General features: G+C 43.0%; 1 protein-coding gene across 1 annotated transcript in view; it reads right to left on the bottom strand.

The window, feature by feature from the left end:
* Positions 1-17,478, bottom strand: part of WWC3 (WWC family member 3) — a 233,001-nt gene that overhangs the window by 81,757 nt on the left and 133,766 nt on the right. The window contains 3 exon segments of the mRNA XM_075335493.1: positions 8,999-9,072; positions 9,181-9,327; positions 14,005-14,134. Coding sequence (XP_075191608.1) covers positions 8,999-9,072; positions 9,181-9,327; positions 14,005-14,134 — 351 coding nt within the window.

Here is a 17,478-nt window from a genome sequence, read left to right as displayed (position 1 = left end):
TCATCGCATTTATTGCACATTCTAGAGAACCAGGAAGTTTTCACCTCTACACTCCTGGCAAATAAGTCCAGTAAAGTGTTACTATAGGGGGGTCTGCCTGCCAATTCAGGTAAAAGAGAATTGTATACCATGTATGGTTGCTTACTGCAATTCATTTCTCTTTTGTAGGGGACACACCATAGATTAGGATTAGCGCTTTGTATCAGTTTTAATATAACTGCATATCTCGATTAATGTTTTTCAGATATGTCAAAGAGCTTCAAATTTGACCATTTCATCCAGTCTGATAGGATATAAGTCAATGTGGAGGCAGCGGAATATAAACAGCTTTGTAATAAACGAAGAGCTGTTTCTATTAAGAAAGTTCTCTTTATAAAGCTAGTGACATGCTGCTTATGAAGCATCTGTATAAATGATCAGCAGCTGACCTTTACTACTACCATGCGTGGCTCCCCCTGAGCTCTGCAATCATGCAGGAAAGCTAGCCTTTCCCCAGCAATTTCCTCTGCCACACCCTGACCTTCAAACCTTTTAAATCAGGAATTCCTGCAAGAAACAAAAATCAGCTTTATTAAATGTTATAGATGATGACATACTGGTGAGTAGTTCCTTATGGTACTGCCCAAAAGGGCAAAAACCTGATAGCGGTGTCACTTCCAACCATAAGGGTAAGTTCCCACAAAGGGCTTGGTTCCACCTACATTTAACATGGATGAGTGCAATCCAATAAGGCTATGTTCACACTAGAAAAATGATTTTTCTTAAGAAATTTCTTAAGAGTGAAGGATTAGTGCACCTGCGTTAAAAAACGCACCAAAAACGCACCTGCATTTTTTCCGCGTTTTCGGTGCGTTTTTGCCGCGTTTTCGGTGCGTTTTTACCGCTGGTTGCTCCTTGCGTTATTGTGCCAATTGTCTATGGCAAATAACGCAGTTAGCTGCAGAAAAGAAGTGACATGCTCATTCTTTTTCTTAAGAAAATCTACTGAAAGAATTTTCTTAAGAAAAAAACGCAGTGTGCGCACAGCTAATTTTTTTTGCCATAGGTTTTGCTGGGGAATGTCTGCAGAAAGGTTACAAGAATTTCTCAAGAAATTTCTGCAGCAAAAACGGACCAAAAACGCAGGTAAAAAACGCAGTGTGTGAACATAGCCTTAAACATCAGATTGATTAACACTGGCGTGAGTACAATCAGGCAGTGTCCATCTGCGATTCTTTTCTCATGCCATATCGGCATCAGAAAAGAATCGAAGCATGCTGTGCTTGTCAGTGAGTTTCAGCTCATACAAGTATATGGGTGCGTATGAAACATCGCACTGCACTCGCATGTCATCCGAGTATAGGGCAATATACGGTGAGACATACCGGGGAGAAGAGGGAGAAATTGCTCTCTCCCTCTTCTCCGCAGCAAGGATCCGATCACAACATCATATCACAATCGCATGAACTTCAACCCACGCTCACAGGAGAGCCTGAGCCAAGGGTCATTAGCATCGGAAGCGAAGCACAAGTGGAACCGAAGCCTAAAACTGAGTTCACATGTCCTGTAAACATCTGTTAGAATGGATCCTGCAGAGATCCGTTGGCAAAAAAGTTGTCTAAACACAACTTTTCTGTCTGTTAACAAAACTGATCTGGCAGGATCCTTTGTAACAGATGATTACAGGACATGTGAATTTAGCCTTACTTGTGTTTTTGACTCTGCGTATTTTCACTGCATCTAAAACACTACGTTTTACAGTACCAGCAAAGTGGATGGGATTAGTAGATATCTCATATCCACTGTGCTTCTATTTTTCTGCTACGTAAACTGATCTGCGGTGCGTTTTTCCAAACTGCAGCATATCAATTTCTCTTGAGGGAACGCTCAGTTTTATGTTTGGATTTTCCATAGACTTGCACTAGATGCGGAAAATCCACAGGTAAAAGACAAACATGTTTTAGGTGCGTTTACGTGGCGAAAACGCACCAAAAAATGCATGTACTCCGCAGCCATTGATACCAATACAAAGAAGCTTCAAAAACTTCAAAAAAGATGAAACATTAAAACAGCGACAAAAAACACAGCGTCAAAAACAAGATAAAAATGCAATGAAAAACGCCAGTAACCTAGGGTGCGGAGATGGCGCAGAAATTCTGCAGTGTCAAAAACTCAGCTGATCCTGATCATGGGAACGTAGCCTAAGGGCGGCTTTGCACATTGCAACATCGCACGTGCGAAGTCGGTGAGGTCAAATCGAAAGTGACTCACATCCAGCGTCACTTTCGACATCGTCGTGTGTAAATCCTAGATGATACGATGAACGAGCGCAAAAGCGTCGTTATCGTATCATCGGTGCAGGCTCCGACATTTTCATAATGCTGGTGCCGCGACAGGTACGATGTAGTTCCTCGTTCCTGCGGCAGCATACATCGCTGTGTGTGAAGCCGCAGGAGCGAGGAACATCTCCTACCGGCGTCACCGCGGCTCCCGTAGGATATGCGGAAGGAAGGAGGTGGGCGGGATGTTTACATCCTGCTCATCTCCACCCCTCCGCCGCTATTGGACGCTTGCCGTGTGACGTCACTATGACGCCGCACGACCCGCCCCCTTAATAAGGAGGCGGGTCGCCGGCCAGAGCGACGGTCGCAGGGCAGGTGAGTGCATGTGAAGCTGGCGTAGCGATAATGTTCGCTATGCCAGCTATCACAAGATATCGTACCTGCGACGGGGGCGGGGACTATCGCGTGTGACATCGCAGCATCGGCTTGCGATGTCGCAACGTGCAAAGCCCACCTAAGAGATAATAGGCAAAGGGGAGTACTATGTAGTGTCAGAGGCAAAGTCTACAGGCGTGGATGATGATAGAGGGAGAGGACAATGTTGATTTTTAGAGAAGGTCCTTTCCAAAAAAAAAAAAAAAAACACTTAAAAATTGTTTTATAAAAAAAATCTTATTAATTTCTATTGTAAAGCTACTTTTCTGTACATATATTTCGTCTTTTCAGTGTGTTCACTTTGGGTTTTGGAAAAAATGTAGCGTTCTTGTCACTTCTTTGAAGCGGCTCATAATTTAAAAAGCTACAAACTAAGAAATGTTCAATGAAAAAAGGTGTAAAAAATGTTTTAGGAATACAATAAAACGCGTCAAAAACTCTTCAAAACCATTTAGGGAAATACTTCAAGAAAAAAAAAAAACTCCCACTAAAGCAAAAGCATGAAAACGCGTCTTTTTGAGCATCTCTGTGTGAACACAGTCTTAAGGTGGAATTCTAAACTTGCTATGTAGTGAATTTTATTTACAGATTCACACACATCTTATTACAGACACTCGTTATTCAAATCTATAATACATCTATAGAACTTATGAGCCCATATTAAACCATTTGGCCTAATAAAGGAATTCTCATGGATTCTGGCATGTCTCCTCGCTCACCTCATCATGTTGGCATACTCTCCAACATGAGATAATTCACTGCCCTATGGAGGCACCTTATGGTACTATTTTATAAGGGCAAACTGCATAAGTAAATTAATATTGCTCTTATACCACAAGAGTTAAGATTTGTCAAAAACAGACCACTTCATGAAACGGAATAAGATTTTTATTTATGATATTGAAGCTCATTATGGGCCTATACAGTTCTACAGGTGTCGTATTAGTGTTCAATACAACTTGACATCTATGCCCAGCATAATAACCAAGCTAGGTTTCATCTATTAGAGCTTAAATAAAATAATCTCATAATGTTAAGGAAAGAGTCTGATTGACACATTTTTTTTTGACAGTTTGGGGAGGTGGTGCAATAGTGATTGAACAAATTTAAGGCCACATTATCCCAACTGTGCATCACGTGTCCGATTATCATGTATGAGTGCCATCTGTTATGATTCAGTGATCGAGGAGGATCAGAAAAAGGACAAAATGAGGAAACCCAAAAAGTAACCAGAGTGGCTGGAACCTTAACGGACTGCAAACCTAATACTGACACACAACTAGAAGTAGCCGTGAGGCGTGTCTACAATGACCTAGTCGCCACTACACAGCCGGAGAACTAAATATTCTTACAGAGAGAAATATTAGAAAAGCTAATCTGCCTCGGAGCAATCTCCAAAGATATAGATAGCCCCCCACTTGTAAAGACTACGATGATATAGGAAAAACACAATACATAGCTAGAAAACAGATTCAGCAAAGATGAGGCCCAAACTATCTGTATAGGAAAGAATAGGAAAGAGCACTGACTGCAGCCATAAAAACCCTAGTAAATACCAGCACGCCTGATATGGAAAAGCCCTGAGCCCACACAGGCTCCCCCACACTAAATCAGTACTGTGGTGTTACTGGGATCCAAAAAACACTAATATAGATGAGGGACTAAATTTAATACCAAGCATGACAAAACACAATACATAGCAGAATATGGAGCTAGGTATACAGACACTCCCAGCAGGGAATGATCCAACTCCACCAAGAGTTCCACACAGGCAAAATCAGGAATCAAGCATTAGTATCAAAACAAAAAAAAACTATAAGAAAGTGGAAACAATAAGCAGAGGTACAAAGTCCAACTTATCTGAGAGGAGTTCTGGTAGAGAGAATGGCTGGTTTCAGAATGTCCTCAGCACACAGGAGATACATTGAGCACCGTCAAGGAACAGGAAAAAACTACTCAGTTATATAGGCCCAATCTGAATGACCTGATTGCCAATCCTCCATAGGTGTCTGGCTCCCACTCAACAAGTCAACTGCACTGCCAGCACTGATCACAAGAGGGAGCACCAAACTGGAAAAAGTATTCACAACAGCCATCCATACTTTTCACGGATAGCACTTGTAACCATGATATTGTTTGGGGCTGTGTATGTCTATTTTTTTTTCTTCTGACCGAGTGGTCCATAGAAATAGGGAAAGAAAAATTCAGCTCACTGATCCGGCTGTTCACCGCTCTCTGTTCAGACCCAGCGCACGGAAGGCTTGGCTGCCAAATATTCAGAAATTAAGAAAGAAAACGTCCAGTGCAGTCCTCAGTTTGTAGAATAAAATCCAGAAATTTATTTAAAGTAATTCCATTAAAATATAGCAGTCAGCAGAATGAAAAGATTGATCTAGTACCCCATCGAACTACGCGTTTCAACACATAGTCTTAGTCATGTTCCATTCTGCTGACTGCTATATTTTAATGGATTATATCAACACTTGAAAAAACATATGAACTCATTTTTTCAAAAAAGGAGCAACAAAGTCCTACATATGATCCATATAAATTTTATTAATACACTCACTCAAACATAAAAAGATGTATGCAACAAACAGACAGAGATTAGCAGCATAATAGTATTGCACATATATCCGATCCACAAAAGTGACTAGTGCTGTGCAAAAATGCAATTAGTGATGCCCTATGAGGTCAGTGTAAGGGGTTCTAGGCCTAAACCAATTTACCACCAGAAATAATTAGCAGGCTGACCACCAACAACTAGACATCCAGAAACATCATATATTATTGCATACAAGATGCAGTATGCCCCCCGTAGAAGCGGGAAGCGAAACGTACGTCGGGGAAAGAGGCTAGCAGCGTGTTTTCACAGCATTCCCAGGTAATTGTTACGCTCTTGCATGGTGGTTTTTTTGGTGCTCATACTTGGCCGGTTTTCGGTGTCTGCTAGTACATGATGTCCTCCCCTCGGGGGGAGTAGTTCTGCAGGCACCGGCCGACGTATTCAATTTACTACTATTATATCGGTCCTTTGTATTTATGGGACTGTAGCGCCATCTATGGACGCATTGAGACTAAGGCCACCATTCTTTTGCAAACTGGGTAATGTGATATAGTATTCAGACCCATGTAGTGATTTAGTGATTTATATATTCATCTTGTATGCAATAATATATGATGTTTCTGGATGTCTAGTTGTTGGTGGTCAGCCTGCTAATTATTTCTGGTGGTAAATTGGTTTAGGCCTAGAACCCCTTACACTGACCTCATAGGGCATCACTAATTGCATTTTTGCACAGCACTAGTCACTTTTGTGGATCGGATATATGTGCAATACTATTATGCTGCTAATCTCTGTCTGTTTGTTGCATACATCTTTTTATGTTTGAGTGAGTGTATTAATAAAATTTATATGGATCATATGTAGGACTTTGTTGCTCCTTTTTTGAAAAAATGAGTTCATATGTTTTTTCAAGTGTTGATATAATTGTATAATGGGAGTGTCCATAAATATTAGGACCGGCCTTGTGTTAATATATTTTAATGGAATTGCTTTAAATAAATTTTTGGACATTTTTCTTTCTTCATTTCTGTCCATAGAAATAGTCTAATTTTGATCTAAAGATCGGCTCAAAATTGGCAAAACTTTCAATCCTCCTTCAAAAGGAGCGAAACGTACGTCGGGATGGGGGAACTTGCTGCCTGGCGCTCAGCTTTCATCTGTTGTCCATTGAATGTAAATACCGCAGGATTTAATTTTGCTTACATGATTGTAATTGACGGTACTAGTACAATGTAATTTATCATCCTGATAGGATGACTGGCTATGCAGATTTTGCTGGGTGCTGTGGTATGTAGCTTCAATGCAATCTGATTTTGAACAGCGTTAGCCACTACTAAATTGTGAGAGTCTCTCACACCGATATATAGTAAGTGGCGATATATATATTTTTCTGCCCAAACATTTTGTAGTTGCATCCCCACCTGTGAGTTTTTCCCACTGTTTGCACATATGCTGTATTCATAGCAATTTGTATTTTTTGTAATCCTAATATACATCTTGTCATGCTGCTGCTTCACTTTTAATAACAGGAATGGTTATTTAAAGTATTTAGCACCTTATGATAGCAAAATGAAATGCAATTGTCTTTAGTTATATTTTATCAACATGAAATACAATTGTCTGCAGTTACACTTTTATAGGATATTAATTTATTAAATTATTAAAATATTTATTGTTATTTATTGACATCCAAGTTGATGTCCTAATCTATTACCTAATTGCTGCGGTGTTGTGCTTTACTTCAATTGATTGTTGAGTGTACTGTTACTTCAGGTATAGCTTTTGTCCCTCCTAGGTGTGCTATCCTTGTTACTATTTTATGTGCATCATTTGTTTGTTTTCATATTTAATACAAATCTGTGTTTTATTGAAAAGAAAGCAAAAACTTTATAGCAATTTGTCACTCTTTTTTTTCCATTGGTCTATTATCAGTGGGTGTGGTTTGACATCAAAGTGCAGTTTGATTTTCACCGACTGTTACAATGGAAAAGGTGGAGAAACCTTTTTGTTTAATTTCTTCACAAACGAGAAAATTGGATGACACTCAGACTACACTCTGAAAAACTCTGACCAGACTCATTAGTGTGGTGTTCTCATATGTGGAAAAATCAAATGTATGAATGAGGCCCAACAGTATTTTTTTTTTACTGTCCAAAACATCCTATCTTAGCCAAGTCTACTTCCAGGAAAATAACATACGTCACAAGTCCGCTCACCTCTCCTTAATCATGACAACGATATCCTCTGATTCAATCCCAATACAACACACCATCATTATAAAAATACATAGGTAAATCCTATAATTTGATTACGTGTCACTAACATTATGCTTTAAAACAGTGAGTACTAGGATAATTAGACAATTTCTATAAAGCATTTTCAAGTGTTGCCCTTTGTACAATTTTTAGACTGCACATTCTCCCTCCTACGCAGCAGCATAATAAGGAAAGTGTTGCCAGACATTCAACATGTAGAATGCACATATACAAGGGATCAGGCACAAGACGTGCAGAACACTCCAAATCATTGTGTAAAAAGTGCCTAATAAATGAAGAATGTGGATGAACAGTTTACCCAAAATAAAATATCCTTCCTCGATACCGATGACAGAGTTAACACCTTCCAAGCCATATGCTGTTACAAATATTCATTAAAAAGACCATCTGGTGTGAATTCTGTTAGTCCTTCCTAATGTGTAGATCATTTTTATGATTAGATTCTATAATCTAGGTCTTTTATGTTATCACACTTGCTTCTAGTCGTCAACAAACGTGATCCCTATAATGTCAAAGGGAATCTGTCAGCGGGTTTTTTACTATGTAAGCTGAAGTCAGCAAGCTGCAAGGGTTAACAGATAAAATTCGGAGATACCTGTCTTGTTAAAGTTCAGCACTGGAGAGGGAAAAGGGGGATGATGCCGCGCTGCTGCCAAAATGAATAAACTATTGATCTATTAAAAAAAATAAATAAATATTTCATGGGTCTACATGTTTCAGGGATCAAAGTCCCCTTCTTCAGGACAAAGGAAGACAATCAACAATACCTACATAAATGTATTGTTGATTTTCTTCCTTGAAATTTTAATATATCAACAGTTCATTAATTTTGGCAGCAGCACAGCATTATCCCTCCAGTATTGAAGTTTCGTCCACCTGGGGCTGCGGCAGCCGCCATTATCTCAAGCTTTCGTAGGGGTTGTGACTTCCTCAACCTCAATAGGTGTTATTTTATGCACACTTCACTGTAATACCTAATAAGACCCTATTTTGCGCTTTTTATCTTCACCTCTATGTCTTGTTATAGTGTGCTCAGTTGTTTATTTGCAATGTTTGTTTCAGCAGCAGGACCCTCATCATTGCAGGACTACAATGTCACATGCACGACAGTCCGGCATGCCTCCTAATCTATTTGACACCTCACTGTCAATGTAAAATCTCTATTGAGATCCTGGTGTGGGCTGGACAGCTGTCAGCTCTGCTACATAACTAAATCAAAAAATTCTGATTATGTCAGAACGGCTGGACCCAGTAATCTAAGTGATACATCGTTAGATTCAGAATCTCTTTGCCAACATCATGCAGCTCTCAGATGAGGTAGCAAAAACCTGCTGACAGATTCCCTTTAAATCCTTCAGCATAACATGAAATATCAGAAAACAAACATCGAGGTTATTTTTTTTCTTTTTCATATTAATGTATAATATGCTACATGTTTATAGATGATTTTAGTTTCTCACCTTTTCTTTGCTTCTTCATACTGCCAGTTAAGTCTTACTCTATCCACCAATCTTGCTTTATCATCAATGCCATACTATAAGATATAAAAAAGCATGGCGATTAACAATAATATAATATATTTAAAAAAAATTGAAAACATAAGTATAATTATTCCATTGGAGCAGCGTAGTCTGGATTATACCTCTCCGATGTTGTCTGTTTGTGAGCAGGCGTCGCAGTATTGCTGAGGTAAACATTCATTGATTGAGCCCGAATTATGATGAATGTTGTGCACGGAGTCGGAGATGCAGCAGCTGTTTCTGAACCCATCAGTCAGCTTAGCCAGGCTCTGTAAGGAATAAATACATGGTTGTTGGGCTTGACCACCATACTAGACATTTAAAAAAAAGTCAATAAAATAGCGCCCCTAGAGGCAGGCTTGTTCTATAAAATGGGAAACGATTTGCCCAATCTGTACGCAGTAGCTACCGAGGATGAGCATCTAGTACAAGCGTCTCAGTTATCAGCGGCACAACGTCTTCCTGCACTAAGTGCGTAGACCTGTCATCGTCGTTTAATGGCCATGACTAAATGAAAGAAGCACCTATTAGACCTAATTTATTTACAGTGTTAAACCACACATAAATCATCGCTTACACCACAAGTGTTTATTGGATTTGCTGTTTACATCATTGTAAAAAGTACAAATTATGCTAAGATGAAAAGGTAACTGCGTCAACAGGCAAGCACCTCTTCGGCCATTTACTGACCAAAATAAATCAGCTAGAATTTTGTTTGTATTTGTAGCCATAACATGGAGGGAGTCCAAAATATGGGGGCAGTGAAAATATTTCCATTACGGTTTGTCCCGCTCTTGTGATACAAAATAAGGATCAAAAAATTCAAGTAAGACAGTGGCTTTAGAAGGTTTTTGGGATCAGCACTGCAGCATGTGACTGTGATGCGCTAAATGGAAGAAACATCAAAGTGTATAGAAAGAGCTCTAACAGCGGTCCATTAGGGCTCATTGACACATACAACCTTCCTACAGACCAATTATTGTGACCAGACTCTGATCACAGCGCGGTACATGTGTCATTCCAATAAAAATAAAGAATTCTACACCTTCTCCATACTGAAAATGTCATCCGAGGGAGGTCTGATTTTTTTCTTTTACGAGCCCATTGACTTGCATTGTCAATTTTAATCCAGCCATCGGCTCAATATTTAACGTGTTCACGTGATTTTTCGTGGACCTCAGTCTACAAACCATGTCAGCTGCATGAGTGGCCTCGCAGACCATCACAGGTACGAGTGTTATCCGTGAAGACCACAAATAGTACTTGTACGCATAGATTAGATGTGTGAAAAGTAAGAGAACAAGAGTCATAAAGTGCCAAAAAAGTAAGTTTATGTTTATTGGAATATTTTATGTGAAACCATCAAAAAAAGGGGATAAAAACAAAGGGATGTGATACACAACAGGACAGCAATGCAAATTGATTTAAAGTAAGACCAGTTTACAAAAATACACCATGAGGGTAAGATGTCAGGGCAATTCTCAAAGAAAATATATAAAAAGTGCGAATGCATGCAATAAATACATATAAATAAGCCCTCCCAAAAGTACCCTTCTGTGTCGGGGTATGCGACAGAGCAGTAAGGGACACCAGACCGATGAACAATCCAAGAAGATATAATGAGGCAGGGAGCATAAAACATCCAATATCCAAATGTTTCTTTAGAGTCCACACAAAGGAAACAGATCCGGGGCAATCCGACGCCAAGGAAAATGCAACAACAGTCCTTAGATGTGTTCCTTAAATCCGATAGCGTGGCTGAGACAACCCAATCCCACGTAGCAGCTGATCTCCAATGTCCCATAGTCCATACACAGGCTCTAGGATTCAGCCTCAGCTATATATCCTAATCCTTCTCCAGCTGAGATCCCACTAACTGAACTAACATGGGTCTCATTGTTGTTCTCTCTTGGGATCAGCCCCTAAGGTGGGCACACCACCCCCTGGACATTTGATACATGAATGGACTTTGAACGTCCTGGCTCTGTTCTGTTTACCAAGTTGTGGTTGGAGAAGTCCCATGCTGAGAAGAACAAACAATCCCCCACCAGTAGTACATACAGGACAGTCAAGGAGAGAGACTATTACACCATGAGCACAGGCGGGGGAGGGACACGCTGTTACACCTTCTTAGATCAAGACATCAGGTCAGATGGCATAAAACGATAAATGTAGCATTATAAAGTGGCCAGTGCATCTAAAGTGGCCAGTGCACAGTCCTGAGTGTGTAGAAGAAGAGCTCCCCCATACCCCAACAGGTGGGGTATGGGGGAGCTCTTCTACACACTCAGGACTGTGCACTGGCCACTTTAGATGCACTGGCCACTTTAGATGCACTGGCCACTTTATAATGCTACATTTATCGTTTATGCCATCTGACCTGATGTCTTGATCTAAGAAGGGTACTTTTGGGAGGGCTTATTTATATGTATTTAATGCATGCATTCGCACTTTTTATATATTATCTTTGAGAATTGCCCTGACATCTTCCCTTCATGGTGTATTTTTGTAAACTGGTCTTACTTTAAATCAATTTGCATTGCTGTCCTGTTGTGTAGCACATCCCTTTGTGGTTTTTATCCCCTTTTTTTGCTGGTTGCACATAAAATATTCCAATAAACATATATTTACTTTTTTGGCACTTTATGACTCTTGTTCTCTTACTTTTCATATGTTTGTTTGAGTCTGTGCAATGGTCTTTACAACCAGTCTGGGCTAAGCTATGCCCAGTATGATTTCTTGTACTGCTGCATGGGGGTCCCTATATTTAACATAGATTAGATGTGACTGAGCCCTAAAAGCGATATTCCTGAAAATACTAGCATGCTAAATTTCACTAGAAAACACATTTGCACAAATGTGCAGGAGAAACATAAGGCTACTAAATGTGAATTACAATGTTGCTGCACGTGGAGATCAGTCCATTGAGGCAACCTTCTGTAAGAAGAACGCACTAAACTACTGACTGAATATATAACTAGGGACACGTATATATTATGGTAATAACATTAAGACATGTTTGAAACTGTGCAATACCTGTATTTGTACTCGCAATTTCTGTTTATCTATTTATAGTAGACAGATTATACAAGTAAACGTTATGCAACATTATTATTAAGAAGGTTTTGAAGACCTGAAAAATGCTTGACAAGCCAGGGTGTTCCTAATTTAAATAGCCCAATATAGCGGTGTGTGTGTGTATATTATATATATATATATATATATATATATATATATATATATATATATATATATATATATATATATATATACATACACATACATATATATATACATACATATATATATACATACATATATATATATACACACACATACACACATACATATACATACATACATACATACATACACACACGCTCATGCAATGGTTTTCCTTGTTCTTATTGAGATGTGCATATTGTAGATTCAGACTGAAGACTGCAAAACCCCGAACGAACATACATCGAATCGTGGAGTAAAGTAAACAAGTGTGAAACAGCCGAAATCTGTGTTGAACATTAGATTCCTCAAAGTGTCGCCTTTTATTCAGATGATTGCTTTCTCTCAAAAAGCTTTATCAAGTCATCATCTGGAATGGCTTTCCAACACTCTTAAAGGAGTTCCCAAACTTACTGAGCACTTGTTGGCTGCTTTGCCTTCACTCTGCAATCCAACTCATCCCAAACCATCTCAATTAGGTTGATGGAGTGATTGTGGAGGCCATGTCATCTGACGCAGCACTCCAACCCTTGACTTCTTGATTACATAGTCCTTACATAGCCTAGATGAGTATTTTGGGTCATAATCCTGTTGCAACACAAATTAATGATCCCACTAAGGGCAAGCCAGATGAGATGAGATGCAGTTGCAGAATGTGGTTGTAGCCATGCTGGGTTATTGTGCCATGAATTTGTAACAATCACCCATAGTGTCTCTAGCAAATCACTACCACACCTACACCTCCATGCTTCAAGGTGGGCAATACACAAGTATCATTCATTCACATCTTCTGCAATTCACAAAGAAATGGCATTGGGTACCAAAAAGCTCAAATTTTGACTCATCAGTCTACAGTACAAATTTCCACTGATCTAATGTCCAGTCCTTGTGTTGCTTAACCCAAACAATCTCTTCTTGTTTGTGGTCTAGAGTAGTGGCTTCTTTTCAGCGATTTAGGGACTCTTGCAGTTTTCCAGATTGCCTAACCTTCATGTCTTAAAAGTAATGACGGACTATTGTTTCTCTAAGGCTACTTTCACACATCCGGTTGTAGCAGTGCGGCACAATCCGGCGCTCTGCTGAAAAAACGAAACCTTTTTTTATGCCGCCGGTTTAGTTTTTTCCAGCATTGACTTGCATTGGCGCTGCATTGTGCCGCATGGGCTTGCGTTCCGTCCGTTTTTTGCCGCATGCGACAGATTTAGCCGATGCGGCGGCCGGATGGAACGTTCCCTGGCACGTTTTTTGCTCCGGCAAAAAAAACGCATCCGGCCGCTGCGGCGCATTTTTCAATGCATGCCTATGGATGCCAGATGCGGCGCGATGCGGCAAAAGCCGCATCCAGCCGCCGCATGCGGTTTCTTCCATTGCGCATGCTCGGTAGCGTGCCGCAACCGGAAAAAAACGGATGGGCCGCATGTAAAAACTTATGCAAAGGATGCGGTGTTTTCCGCATCCGTTGCATAGGTTTCACAGCTGGATTGAGCCGCACTGCTCAAACCGGATGTTAGAAAGTAGCCTTAGTGGAGTGGTTCTTGCCATATTCTGGCTTAGAACAGTTGTGTAATAGGGCTCAGCACTGTATAGAACAGTGTACCAATACTGCTTTGGAAAACACACTTGGAAAATGTTCATATCCTTGAAAATACCCATAGACTAAATAGACAGTGAATTTATTTTCAGAAGTTTCAGAAATGTCTAACATCACTTCTCTATGTCCGTACCTGCATGAGATCGCGGCGTTCCTTCTCTCCCATACAAATTGCCTGCCGTATTGTTCGGAGTTCACTCATTATTGCTTGCGCCTCATCTAGCTTATAGTTTGTATGAGCGCTTGACATCTTCCGATCAATCCTGTATAAACACAAATTTAAAAAAAAAAAAAAAGAAACAAATGCCATAAAATAGAGTTATATTATGAATTAATTTTCTAACAGAATTATGGTAGAGGTGAAGTAAACCAACAGAGCTTAAAAAAATGCAGAACTGTAAATAGCACTAGTAAAATAATGGATTAAAGTGGCTGTCCGCTCTCAGAAATCTCGTGTCCTCTGGTTGTAGTTTGTTTTCAAAAACTAATTGTGCCTTACTCACCCTCCCGAGGTGCAACACAGTCTCCGCCACTGTTTCTAGTGTCCGTCACTGTCTGCAGCGCTGACGTCACGAGACAGCGTCATGGCCAATCATGAGCTCAGTGGCTCTGAGCGGCTCATGCCGTCAACTGAGTATAGCTGCTGAGCTCAATTATTGTCTGCAGCGCTAGCAACAAGATATCAGCACAACAGACAATGGAAGCAGCGGAGGAGACTCAGTGCTGGACCTGGAAACAAGGAGTGAAGCACAGTTTGTTTGCTTTGTTTTTTTTAATAAACTGCAGCCAGGGGACATGGGGTATTACAAAAAAGGAAAACCCCTTTAAGCGGTTGTCCTATCTAGGTAATTTTCCCGCTTATAGTAGCGACCCCAGCAGCAGGCTAATTCCCTGTGGCCTAAATTTAATAATACGCCAGTCTAACAATTAACAATAGTGATTTGGGACAAAGGATTATACAACTTTCAAAACTGGCGCGTGTTGCATAATGTCACACATTTGTGTGTCACTTTTTCGAGCTAAATTTACACCAAAAACTGGCATAAAATCTATATATATAATTGCCTTATTCTGTCTGTCTGTCTGTCATGCTCCAAAATTGTGTCCTTCCGGTGACATTGTGTCCTTACGGTGACACAAAGCTGATTGGCCGCTGGGCTCGCCATGGCCCCGCCCCCCCACACGGATTGGCCGCTCGCCCAGGCTGCGCCCCCACACGGATTGGTCAGCCGCTCGCCCAGGCTCCGCCCCCCCACAGATTGGCCTCTCGCCCCGGCACCCTGCAGGCATTGGCAACTCGGCCACGCCCCGCCCCGCCCCCCTCACGCAATGCACGCTAGCTCTGGCCCCGCCCCCCCCCTCCCAGCGCATTCCCCGAACTGACACGGTCACGGCATGACTCCCAGGTGAGTACTGTACTCCCCCCCTCCCCCAACGGGAGCCCACATCAGCATACGCCGCCAACCCAGCCGACACTTACCCTCGCATTGCTGGCCTTGCCGCCGTATGCTGGTGTGGGCTCCCGTGCGAGCGGGGGACGGGATACGTTGGTAACCATGCTAGCATAGTTACCAGCACATCAAGGTCCTGCAGCGGCGGAAGATCCACACGCACACACATAACAGCACATACACACACATACACACACATCAGATCACACTCACTCTCACAAACACCTCACACACACCTCACACACACCTCACACACATCGCATCCACACACTCACAGCATCCGGCGATATCGCTTGCTTCTCGGCCTCGATACTGTGCTGTTGTGACCTTCCAGGACCTGTCGGAGGATCACATGGCCAGAAGCATGTGGTATCTCCGGATGTTGTGAGTATGAGCGCGTATGTGCAATATCGTCAATGTGTGTGTGCGTGAGTGTATGCGATCGGGTGTGTGTCGGTGTGTGTGAGTGTATGCGATCGGATCTGTGAGTGTCGGCAGAAGAGCATGGCGTGCTGGAGGAGGCTGGGAGGAGAGAGGCTGACCCTGGGAAAGGCTGGGAGGCGGAGGCTGATGCTGGGGACAGAGAGGCTGATGCTGGGATGAGAGAGGCTGATGCTGGGATGAGAGAGGCTGATGCTGGGATGAGAGAGGCTGATGCTGGGGACAGAGAGGCTGATGCTGGGGACAGAGAGGCTGATGCTGGGGACAGAGAGGCTGATGCTGGGGACAGAGAGGCTGATGCTGGGGACAGAGAGGCTGATGCTGGGGACAGAGAGGCTGATGCTGGGGACAGAGAGGCTGATGCTGGGGACAGAGAGGCTGATGCTGGGGACAGAGAGGCTGATGCTGGGGACAGAGAGGCTGATGCTGGGGACAGAGAGGCTGATGCTGGGGACAGAGAGGCTGATGCTGGGGACAGAGAGGCTGATGCTGGGGACAGAGAGGCTGATGCTGGGGACAGAGAGGCTGATGCTGGGGACAGAGAGGCTGATGCTGGGGACAGAGAGGCTGATGCTGGGGACAGAGAGGCTGATGCTGGGGACAGAGAGGCTGATGCTGGGGACAGAGAGGCTGATGCTGGGGACAGAGAGGCTGATGCTGGGGACAGAGAGGCTGATGCTGGGGACAGAGAGGCTGATGCTGGGGACAGAGAGGCTGATGCTGGGGACAGAGAGGCTGATGCTGGGGACAGAGAGGCTGATGCTGGGGACAGAGAGGCTGATGCTGGGGACAGAGAGGCTGATGCTGGGGACAGAGAGGCTGATGCTGGGGACAGAGAGGCTGATGCTGGGGACAGAGAGGCTGATGCTGGGGACAGAGAGGCTGATGCTGGGGACAGAGAGGCTGATGCTGGGGACAGAGAGGCTGATGCTGGGGACAGAGAGGCTGATGCTGGGGACAGAGAGGCTGATGCTGGGGACAGAGAGGCTGATGCTGGGGACAGAGAGGCTGATGCTGGGGACAGAGAGGCTGATGCTGGGGACAGAGAGGCTGATGCTGGGGACAGAGAGGCTGATGCTGGGGACAGAGAAGCTGATGCTGGGGACAGAGAAGCTGATGCTGGGGACAGAGAAGCTGATGCTAGGGACAGAGAAGCTGATGCTGGGGACAGAGAGGCTGATGCTGGGGACAGAGAGGCTGATGCTGGGATGAGAGAGGCTGATCCTGGGGAAGGCTGGGATGGAGAGGCTGATGCTGGGGACAGAGAGGCTGATGCTGGGATGAGAGAGGCTGATGCTGGGGACAGAGAGGCTGATGCTGGGGACAGAGAGGCTGATGCTGGGGACAGAGAGGCTGATGCTGGGGACAGAGAGGCTGATGCTGGGGACAGAGAGGCTGATGCTGGGGACAGAGAGGCTGATGCTGGGGACAGAGAGGCTGATGCTGGGGACAGAGAGGCTGATGCTGGGGACAGAGAGGCTGATGCTGGGGACAGAGAGGCTGATGCTGGGGACAGAGAGGCTGATGCTGGGGACAGAGAGGCTGATGCTGGGGACAGAGAGGCTGATGCTGGGGACAGAGAGGCTGATGCTGGGGACAGAGGCTGATGCTGGGGACAGAGGCTGATGCTGGGGACAGAGAGGCTGATGCTGGGGACAGAGAGGCTGATGCTGGGGACAGAGAGGCTGATGCTGGGGACAGAGAGGCTGATGCTG

This window comes from Anomaloglossus baeobatrachus, chromosome 2 (assembly GCF_048569485.1).
Source record: "Anomaloglossus baeobatrachus isolate aAnoBae1 chromosome 2, aAnoBae1.hap1, whole genome shotgun sequence".
NCBI classification, from domain to species: Eukaryota; Metazoa; Chordata; class Amphibia; order Anura; family Aromobatidae; genus Anomaloglossus; species Anomaloglossus baeobatrachus.
Note: the sequence above shows the minus strand (reverse complement) of the source record. Positions and strands in the feature narration are given on the sequence as shown.